The sequence below is a fragment of the Corylus avellana genome, chromosome ca9 (assembly GCF_901000735.1).
Source record: "Corylus avellana chromosome ca9, CavTom2PMs-1.0".
Lineage (NCBI taxonomy): Eukaryota > Viridiplantae > Streptophyta > Magnoliopsida > Fagales > Betulaceae > Corylus > Corylus avellana.
This window is the reverse complement of record NC_081549.1, coordinates 11950692-11961743: the sequence shown is the minus strand read 5'-3', so window position 1 is coordinate 11961743 and position 11052 is coordinate 11950692. Positions and strand designations below refer to the sequence as shown.

Sequence of the window (11052 nt, the reverse complement as noted above, 5' to 3'; positions counted from 1 at the left end):
CCTTTGTATTGTAGACAAATCAAGTCAATGAACACAATGTAGCTCTTAGGGGTATTTCGAGAGGTGTACGTAAGTGTCTAATACTGAACGACCTGTACATTTTTGTGTTTATTTTCTATCTTGCTTTCGCTTATATTTTCGCATCATCATTATTTCAATAATATAGACTTGATTTTATGGTCAAATGTGTGTATTTATATCCATGCCTAGGATCCAATGGTTGTTTGTGATTGGTGCAACCATGTTTGATTGGCTAGTCACTACCGGACGTACATCATTAGTAGCATGGGCCACCTAAGGTCGGACTCGGTCGGACTGCTAGTGTTATGAACGATAGCGTGTAATAGCCGAGGCATTGGTATTATATTATAGGTCATTCGAATTAGTTATTAGTTAACTGAGTTGGAGGAATTGTGAGTAACCCTACCAAAATGATTTAGTCCAGTTTTGGATGTGTTACAATTAAAGCTCCTCTTTTGTATCTTTAGATACAGAGAGAGGAAGACTTAATATAGAGAGAACGAGTTAATGATTGAGTGACTGTTAATCATAATAAAATAAAAATAAATTCTATTTAATAAACTCTCATACAACTATGATGAAGTGGCAATAAAAATTAATATTTGGATCAACAAGAGCTTGTAAAATGAAAAAAAAAAAAAAAAAAAGATTAATATTCACTGTTACATCATCATAGTTGTGTGTAAGTAGTATAACAGGCTACGAAATATCATTTCTCATACCTAATAGCTGTCCAACAAGAGCTTATATATATATATATATATTGTTTAAGGAGAAAGACATTGAAAAAAAATAAGGGAAAATTCATTTGATCCCCTAAAGTTTTAGGAGTTTTTCAATTCGAACCCAATATTTAAAAATTGGCAATGTACCCCCCTAATATTTCAAAAATTTCAATTCAGACCTTCTATTACTAATTTTCGTCTAATTGGACAGAAATCATCCCACGTGCGTCTCACGTGGGATTTTGATGTCCTCTATTCCAATTTTGCCTTCATTAAAACCTATAAAATTATGTAATTACCCTCATTAAAACCTATGTAATTGAGGGTAATTACGTAATTTCATAGGTTTTAATGAGAGCAAAATTGAAATTGAGGGTATCAAAATCACAGATGAGAAGCACGTAGGATGATTTATGTCAAATTAAACAGAAATTAGTAACAGAGGGTTTGAATTGAAAATTTTTAAGACATTAGAGGGGTACATTGTCAATTTTTAAATATTAGAGTTCGAATTGAAAGACCCCTAAAATTTCAGGGGGTAAAGTGAATTTAACAAAAAAAAAAAAAAGTGGAAACTTCAGTAAGCCCTCCTAAACTTCTAACCGATTTGACAAGCATCTCCGGAATTTCTAAAACTTTTACTTAGGCCTCCTGAACTTTGGTTTACTCTCACTTTGGACCTTTTTAATGTTAAAGTCAAACAATTTGACTTTTTTTACCAATTTTACCCTCAACTAAAACTACGTCGTTTTGTACTCCAAAACTACACCGTTTTAGGCTTCAAAACTACATTACAACCCAACCCAAAACGATGTCGTTTTGAGCATAATATTAAAAAATAAATAAATAAATAAAATCGGGGTGGCTCCAGCCACCCCATGGCCGGTCTGAGGGTGGTCAAACCCCCTACAAGGGGTGGTTCACCACCCCCTAAAAGCGTCAGGGGAGGGGATCGGTGCTTTGGGTTGGCAGACCACTTATGGGTTGTGGTTTCTCAATCTCAATACCAGTTTCTGGGGTGGTCCAGCCACCACCTAAAAGCACTCGATCCCCCCCTATTTTTTTGGCCATGGGGGTGGTTCGACTACCCCCAAATCGGTCAGGGGGTGGCTCCAGCCACCCTGATTTCATTTTTTTTTTTTAAAAAAAAAAATCAATGCCTAAAACGACGTCGTTTTGGGCTAGGTAGGTGTTATAGTTTTAGACATAAAATTGTGTAGTTTTGGGGTGAGGGTAAAATGGGCATAAAAAGTCAAACTATTTGACTTTAACGTTAAAAGGGTCCAAAGTGAGAGCAAACCAAAGTTTAGAAGGCGTAAATAAGAGTTTTGAAAATTCAAGACATGTTTATCAAATCGGCTGAAATTTCGGGTTGTTTAGTAAAGTTTCCAAAAAAAAAAAAAAATAATAATAATAATAATAATAAATAAATAAATAAATAATAGCTAGGCCGAGGGTGCTTGGGCCATCACTCTGAAAAACCCAAAACCCTGGTTGGATAAAGCAAAAGCAGTGAAGCAGAAAAAGAAATGGAGGACGACACAAGAGTGTACCAGCAATTGCGAAAGCTAGCGTGTATAACCAGTTCCGAGGAAGCCCTGGATCACATCCTATCCATCCTCTGGAACACTCGGAGAACCGGCCTCCGCCCTCCCGATAAGTCCCACATTCAGTCCCTCCTCAATCTTCCTTCTCCCGCCGAACTCGATCCCGTGCGTAAATCACTTTCTCTCTATCTCCCTCACTCGTTTTTGTTCATCAAAATCAATAAGAAAATATTTTATTTTTGTAATTGTAGGTTTTGGCATGCCTTCGTTCGCTCATCAGAAAATGCGCCCATCACAACTTCTCCGGCGATGATCTTCTGAAGCTCTTCCCTCCCGATCTTCCGCTCGATCTCCAAACCCTTCTTGTGTTGTCCTTCCACAAGTATCAGAATCAGTGGAAGGAAGATTTATCCACACAACAGCAGGTAACTTTTTTTTTTTCCTGTTTGTTAATAAATTCAACCACCCGCTTGTTGATATTGGTATTTCTTTGTTTCTCCCTTTCTAGCATTCTTCGCAAAGGACCAGCGAGTCCTATCAGGTCCCGTCTTTCCCATCTTCTTCGGATATTTCTTCTACTCCGCTATGGCCTCGTCAAGATGATCCCGTTGCTCGACTGAATCGCGGCGCCAACGATCTTGGGGCTTTCGCTCCGAGTGTTGCTGGGTCGGGGCTCCAACGCGATGCTCTTCTTCCCGACAACCCGGTATGTATTCTTGGATGGTTGTTGGATTTCTTTCTTCGTTTCTCATTCTCCACATTTACGACTGGTTTTCAATTCATAGGGAATTCTACCCCGCCTCAAGTCAATGACTTGGACTATGGAGAATAGAGTGGCTGTCATCAGCCTTAAGGTAATGCTCTGATTTAATTTCTATGGAACACTCTTGCCAGAGAAATCTGAATTGAGATTGCTTTAGTAGAGATGTGCTTGCATTGCAAAATTTTCAAATTTTTTAGTGGTGATGCTAGGGATTTTAGCGCATTTGAGGGTCTTTCAAGGGTTTTTACTTTCATTAAGCTTAGCTTTTGCTTTTGTCGCACCATTTTGAATTTTGGTGGAAGTTGTTAGTGATGATTGCTTGGTTTCACGGGACTGATGTAGTTGACCTAGAAGCTCTAAAGGGGTTGGGCACAAGCCACTGAAAGTTGTTTGGTGGTTAGGAGCCTGTTTAAGAGAGATGGCACTGCTTGGACTGTATTTCTGAAAAGCTTGGTGCTCACTAAAAGAAAGCTCGAACAAAGATTTTACTTCTGCCCCAGTCGTTAGTCCATCATGTTATGAGGTCTATTTTAAAATACAACATTGTGGCCGTGAGCTATCTTATAATATCATAGAGATTATACCTAGGAAAAAGCAAAATTAATTTTTTATAAAGATGTGGGAACAATCTAGGTTGGAGAGCTTAGTAATCATATTGAGTATTGAAAGAAACCACCACTATTCACTAACAGTAGAATGGCCATTCTTTTCCTTCTCTCATGTCCTACCTTTTAAGTCTTGTAACTGTTGTATCACGGTGTAAAGGGCATTCTGAGTATTTGAATGGTTCCAGCATGGTGGGTTTTTCCTAGCCCCAGTAGGATTCTAGAAGTATAGAGCACAAATTTATTATGAAAAAGTTCTTAAAGTTCTTGCATTTAAAATTTAACTTGCTAAACCTTGGAATAGTAACGAAGTTAAAATCATATATATTTTTCTTCCATTAGTAATATTTGCACTTATTTTAACTCACTTCATAATCAGAAGGATGTATTACTAACTGAGAATATTGCAAACTTATATTATACATGCATAACTATTACTGTTTGACACCCAATGTCTGCTCTCCCCGCATGGGGCAAACAAAAAAGGACAGAGAACTGATGAAGGGAAATTTTGGAGTATATCTGTTTATGTGTGCTTGTGGTGGGCTGAAGGATAAGACAAGTTATAAGTTTTCAGGTTGGTTATGCTGAGGGAAAGGCTTTAGGGTCCGTTGAATCAATTAGGGTGTGAAAAGATAGGGAATAATGGTAATATTGGGCTTTTTCTTTGTAAAAGCTGCCAGTAGGAAATTACTGGAAGTGGCTGTGTTTGAGATATTAAGGTTGGTTTGATAGACTATTTAGTGGCTAAAGATTATAGAAAAATTGGGGGATTTAGGGTTTATAATCGTATTGGAGAAGGGATATGCTGAGAAGGAAAGTAGAAGGGATACTCAACATTCCATTATCCATGTTTGAATTATTTTTTTGATAAGTAAAGAGCAATATTATAAAAGGTGTAAGGCATTTCTAAGTACACAAGTAGTATACATCAGGATGCACCCAACTAAAGCGATAACAAGAAAGACCATATCACCCAAAACTAACAGAACCCACCCAGGAAAATCCCATTAAACACCAAAAGATTGTTTATACATTGTTTTTAAACTGAAATTGTCCACAGTTTGCCTCTCAAGCTGAAGTTCTAAGTGTGTCATCCATTTAAGTTGATAGAGCCCCATTTTTTTTTTTTTTTTCTTTTTTCTCTTAAAATAATTTTATTGTCTTATTGTTTGCAGCTGCAAGACTACAGCAAGTCTCCTCTAGGTGAAATGGAGGTGAAGTTTCAGCTTACTAGAGACACACTTGAAGCTATGTTGAAATCAATGACCTACATTAGTGAACAACTCTCAAGCATGGTATGCATATTCTGTGTTGTGATTATGACGATAAATTGGAGAATTACAATTGCTAGTTTTGGGAGTTCTTGCCATGTATTGTGATTATGACTTGCTTGCTTAATTTGGCACTTTGGGACCAATTTGGAATTGCAGACCAAATTTTAGGAAATAATACGAAGTTCATTTAAGCTCCCTTTCTGAGTGCAAATTGTAGGAAATCGTGAACTGAGATTCAATAAATTCATAGATTATTTGATTATGAGTGAAAAATGGGTTTCAACTGAAAGCATCACAGCTCAATTTAAATCCGGTAGGCCATCCCATTAGTTGGGATTTTATTTTTTATTTTTGGGGTGGGAGGGAGAGACAGTTGGATATAGGATGTAAAGCTATTAATCCCTATAAAATTGCAAAGTACAACTTTAAGAATAGAAAATTGGCAAGTTTACTAAAGGTTAGAGTTGACGGGGCTGATGATGTTGCAATTTCTCTTTTCTATGAAGCATTTAACTTCAGGATTAACAATCATAAGTATAAGTGAAATGTTTTACTTTAGTACGGAAATACAGATTTATTGGCTTCAAATTGTTAAGTGGTGTTTGTTTTCCAGCTCTCTTGGGAGATTCCCAATCAGTCATGATATCGTGCAAGTTATGTCTTAAGTCCTTGGCTGATGCCAGTTGTAAAATAAAAATATATATTTTGGCCCATAGCATCCAAATGCATGGAGAGTTCTTGAAGACTTCATATTTATTTTATTTGTGATTGCAACACTTAAATATTTCAAACTTTGTTTCCTTATTTTTTAGTGTCTCAGTCTTTATCTACTTATCACCAAAAAAAAAAAAAAAAGTGTATCAGTCTTTCTCAATGTTCTCGTGGATATTATTTTAGTCTTGAAGAAACATCGTTGGCAAAAGCCATACTTGGATGATGATAATAGATATAGTGAGAATAAGTTGCTTTTATTGTGGCATTTCTTTGATTTGATTATGGAGAAATAGAGAATTTAAAGCAAATGCTTTGTGTTCTGCTTCCTGTCTGTTTCTTTTGCATCCTAAAGTTGAAAGCAGTAAATCCGAGCTTGTCTTGTGGGCAAATGTCTTTTGGCAGGTTGGGAATTCATTGGTGCCAGCACATAAGAAGCAAAGGCAGTAATTTCATGTTGTCTTATTTTGTTTCCCTTTTCCAACAATTTACAGTGCTGTGTATACCCTATTTATGCTTTTGTTGTCTAATGAATTTACTAATTGTCAAAAATAAGTTTCGATGCTATGCTATCCATGTCTTGGGTCAGCAAATACCAAACCTGTTGCATGCAAACGTTCTTTTAACCAGAATAACTCTCAAATCCATCCCCCCATTATGTTCACTTATTAACATTTTACTTTTTCTGATTTATTTATTCAAGTTATTGCTTTCAATTTCTGGCTGACATTTATGAATTTAACATTCTGTACATCAAAGGTGATTATTGTAGATCTAGTTGATGGAATTGTGTAATACTTGATATTTGTAATTTGGTGCTAAATGAGAGTGACTACTTGTAGACTTGTAGTGATATTGGTAGAAGATATTTTCTATTTGGTAAGTTAATCTTGTGGTGTTTTGGCTGCCCACGTGCTTTCGTTTCTTTTAAGCATTCCTGAGAAATTTTATATTTTAGTACTACTTTTATTATCAGTCTCTTACGCTGGGGTGGGAAACTACATGGGCTTTATAATTATCTTCTCTTCATATGCATTAATATGAATCTCTAGACGCGTAGGGAAAGAGCCATGTGCAAGTTGCAACTGGCTTTCTATTTATTTTACCTTTCAATAACCTTTTTAACACAGTTTTTTTTTACATCCATAGGTGGCTTTTAAAACCACGATTAAATCAATTGTGGTTTTAAAAGCCACATGGGTGTGAAAAAACTGGTATAAAAAAGTGGAAGTAAGTGTAACACTACTTTTTTAAAGGCGTAAAATGTTCCCCCAGAGGACTGAAGCCATTGATTTTAGCGGGCCAAATTTTCATGGACTTAAATTGAGTTTTGATGGTTACCGGTCTATCTTGGTTGCTTGTCCGCATGGTGGGTGTCATTGGCAAGGAGGTTGCTACGGTGATACACTTTTTTAAAATTAATTTTTAGGGAAAACTTTATAATGTCCTCCTAAACTACTATGCAATTTGAAAAGACTCTTTCAAAATTTAAAACTTTTTAATTTTATTTATCGAACTTTTAATTTGATACAATATACCCTCAGTTGGTTTCTAGCGTTAAATGGATGTTAAAAATAATAAGATAACATTTTATATTACTGAAACTTTTATAAAACTTCAAATTTACAATAAATTTCAAATTAAAAATTTTAAAAATTAAAGTTATTGAAGAAAAAAAAAAAAAGTGACCCATGCTGTGTTAGCTTGTGACCCATGTGGGTCATGGGTGACCATGGCAAGTCTTGATCAGACCCTGTTACCTAGTGTGGGTCACAACTTGACACATGACTGGGTTTGGATATGACTTAGCTGTGGGTTTGCCTATTCGTGGTTGTGAGTCAATTTGCCACAAGGTGACCCAATTTTTTTTTTTCTTTAAAATAAAATAAAAAGAAATATGAAAAATTCAAGGATATTTTGGTATTTTTCATAACTTTCGTTAAAGTTACGTTAAAATTTGACGGAAGGGGTACATTGCATCAAATTGGGGGGATGAAATTAAGAAGTTTTGAAATTTAGGGGTTTCTCAAATTGCGAGGTAGTTCATTGGTTATTTGTGAAGTTTTTCTTAATTTTTAATTTTTATTGTTAGTATTTTTGGTATTGGGAGACATTTACAATTGTTGATAGTTTGAGCGGGATATTTAGGCAATTCAAAGTTTTGAAGAAACATCGACAATCTTGTGATAATTTGAATATGGGTATGTTGCCTTTTCCTTTAGTAAAACAATGTTTTGAAAAGTATTAAAAGAAGCCTGTGAAAATCCTAGTTGATTCGAAAACCTTTGATTTATAGACTCTAATTTCTATACTCGGCCCAATTTGAGAGAGAGGGGATCTAATAGAATTTTTTATTTTTAATTATTTTTTATTTATTTATTTTCTGAAAACTTTTTTTTTTTTTTTTTTTCATCATCTCCCTGGTAAGAGTAGCCACCTCCTTGGTGTGGTTCTTCTCCATTTTCCTCCCTCCCTCCCTCTCCCCTATCTCCCCTATTTATTTTATCTTGTTTTCTTCGGTAGTTTTGTTGTTGTGCCCTCCAACCAAACCAGGAGCTCTGACTTCCTTCATCCTCTCCGTTCAGCCTTCGTTCCATTGTCGTCCATTCACCACTATGTCGTGCCACTCGCCTTTTTCTCGAAATTGGTTGGGTTTTTAGATTTAGTTTTCACATCTAGTCTCTTCGATCAGTTTTCCCCCTTCACGCACCTCTCCATCACGATCCCTAGCCTCTAAACTTCCCAACGCTACCTACACTGGCCTGATTTGACCACCACACGCCGGCGCGTGAATCTCACTCTTCGACGCATCTTTCTCACACGTCGGCTAGTGTTCCCCAACCTTCGTGCCCTGACCATTGTTATTGTTTTCTACTCTTTTTGTCACTTTCTTGTTGTATTTCTCATGTATTTTCGTAGCTTTATTTGTATTTTGTTGCTTTTATATTTTGTGGGTTATTGTCTCCTAACTTTTTATTGGTTAGATCCTTTAGTGGAAACTTTTATAACTGAAATTGTGTTGGTACCTCTCTCTTCTACAGTCTTGGATTCGGACTATAACAGTGTTTTTGCTACTTCAACTTTCTTATGGTGGTTGTCATTGTTTATAAGTGGGGGTTCAGATAGGCTCGCCTTAATATGTACTCCTTTTGCATCTGTAACCGTCTCGTTCGGCCCTTTAAGAGGACCGGGTCACTTGTTTGACCTATTTCCTACTCTATGTAATTATTTTTGCACCATTTTAGTTTGTTTTGGGTCAATTGGTGGGAAGCTTACCCCTTATTTGTTTTTAGAATCATTCACTTTCTTTTCCTTCCGAATTAGGGATAGAAATGATCATTTCCTATAATCAATTAGAAATAATAATAATAATAATGGAGTCGAATTCGAGCCAAACTTAGGTTCCGATTGTTTCGACGTAAAATGCTTTCTATTGGAAAATATTTTTTGAAAAATGATTTCATTGAAAACATTTTATGGTGTTTGGCGTATATATATATATATATATATTAAACGCTCCCGACTAAGTCTTAGAGGTGTCTAAACCGAATCTTGCAAGGACCACACTACGACTCACCCAGGACCTGCCCGACCACGCATAGACCCTATCGGGACCTCGTTGGGATTAGTCCAAGACCTTGGCAGGACCCACCCAACACCTGACATGGATAATTTCATAATTTAGTGTTTAATATGATTTTACGTACACACCAAATGTCGAAAAATATTTTTCAGGAAAATGTTTTCTAGTGAAAACATTCTCCAACGTCAGGGATCTAACTAGGACCCGCCTGATTTTTTGTACACCCTAAATACCGAAAAAATGTTTTCTAAGAAATCATTTTCAAGGAAAATGTTTTCCGCTGAAAATATTTTTCAACGAGTCCCGAGCGGGTCTTGGGCATGTCCCGGCGGGGTCCTGATCAATTCTTGGGGTGGGTCCTAGTCAAGTCTTGGACAGGTCCTGGTGAGGTCCCGGGCAGGTACTTGTCAAGTCCCGGGCGGGTCCCGAGCAGGTTCGATCAAGTCCCGGGCGGGTCCTAGGCAGGTCTCGATGGGGTCCCAAGCAGGTCCTGGGTGAGTCCCGGTCAAGTCTCAGGCATGTCCTGACGGGGTCTCGAGTAGGTCCCGGGCGGGTCCCAATCAAGTCCCTACGGGGTCCTGGATGGGTCTGGGCAGGGTCCGTCGATTTGATAATGAAATGCTTAAAGTTGAAAAATGGTTTATTGATTTTTCGAAAATTAAAGTAGAATTTTCAGTTAAAGAAAAAATATTTTTCGTTGACTATTACTTCATGTCACACTAAACACATACATAAAAAATTTTTAGTAAATCATTTTATGGTGAAACAAACGGAGCCTTAACTCTGTTGACCCTAACAAATTTACGAGTAACTTTATTCATTTACAACCAAAACATTTTTCTATGAATTCAACAAATTGAATTCTATAATTAGCAAATTCAACCAAAATATTAGCAAATTCACGGTAACTTTGTTCATTTCCAACAAAAGTAACAAATTCACGAGCAATATAGCTTTTAGTTTATATTAAAAAAAAAAGTTAGATGTAAATAAAAGGGAAAAATATACTTTACCCTCTGAATTATCCACCTATTTGCACTTTTAACCCCAATGTTTAAAAAGTGACACTTTACCTCTCAAAATTTTTAACATTAACACTTTACCCCCATGAAGTATACTTTACCACATTGAAGTATTTTGAGTTGACATTTTACCCTCCTAAGTAGCTAAGTTTTTGGTAATAAAGTGTCAATTCAGGGGGTAAAGTACCAACTCAAAATACTTCAGGAGGTAAAGTATACTTCATGGAGTTAAGAGTCAATGTCTATACTTGAAGGTAAAGTGTCACTTTTTAAACATTGAGATTAAAAGTGCAAATGAGTAGATAGTTCAGGGGAATAAAGTGTATTTTTCTTTAAATAAAAAAGAAGGGGAAACTTCACGTTAGACTCCTAGATTACCGCGCATTTTGACAAGCACCCTAAACTTCAAAACCTCTAAATTTAAACCCTTAAACTTTTAATTGCAATCAATTTGAACCATTCCGTCAGATTTTAAACATTAAAAGTGAGACAATAACGTTTACACCCCTGACTTTTTTTTTTTTTAATTTTATAAAATTTCAAATTTACCCTTAGTTCCAAAACACTTTTTTTTTTTTTTTTTTTAAAAAAAAAAAAATCTAAAATCAAGGATATTTTGGTCTTTTTAGGTATTGTCGTTAGAAGTTAACGGCTAAATCTGGCGGAAGGGTTCAAATTGATTGCAATTGAAAGTTCAGAGGTTCAAATTAAGAGATTTTGAAGTTTGGGAGGGGGTGCTTGTCAAAACGCGCAATAATTTAGAGGTCTAAAATGAAGTTTCCCTTAAAAAAAAGTTAG

At 36.1% G+C, this 11052-nt stretch overlaps 1 protein-coding gene across 2 annotated transcripts; it reads left to right on the top strand.

The window, feature by feature from the left end:
• The first annotated feature begins 2221 nt into the window (after positions 1–2221).
• Positions 2222–6495, top strand: LOC132192087 (uncharacterized). Of its 2 annotated transcripts, XM_059607297.1 has the most exons (6): positions 2222–2458; positions 2545–2718; positions 2802–2999; positions 3079–3147; positions 4840–4959; positions 6055–6495. In XM_059607297.1, the coding sequence occupies exons 1-6, from the start codon at positions 2276–2278 to the stop codon at positions 6097–6099; spliced, it is 789 nt and encodes a 262-aa protein (XP_059463280.1). In that variant the 5' UTR covers positions 2222–2275; the 3' UTR covers positions 6100–6495. The 2 variants fall into 2 exon arrangements, with proteins under 2 accessions (XP_059463280.1, XP_059463279.1); XM_059607296.1 differs by having other exon boundaries at positions 4840–6495.
• Positions 6496–11052: the final 4557 nt, after the last annotated feature.

Coding starts and splice junctions, on each gene's coding strand:
- LOC132192087 (XM_059607296.1), top strand. CDS start 2,276: ATGGAGGACGACACAAGAGTGTACCAGCAATTGCGAAAGCTAGCGTGT. Junction 2,719..2,801: donor ATTTATCCACACAACAGCAG/GTAACTTTTTTT, acceptor CTCCCTTTCTAG/CATTCTTCGCAAAGGACCAG. Junction 3,000..3,078: donor CTCTTCTTCCCGACAACCCG/GTATGTATTCTT, acceptor TTCAATTCATAG/GGAATTCTACCCCGCCTCAA.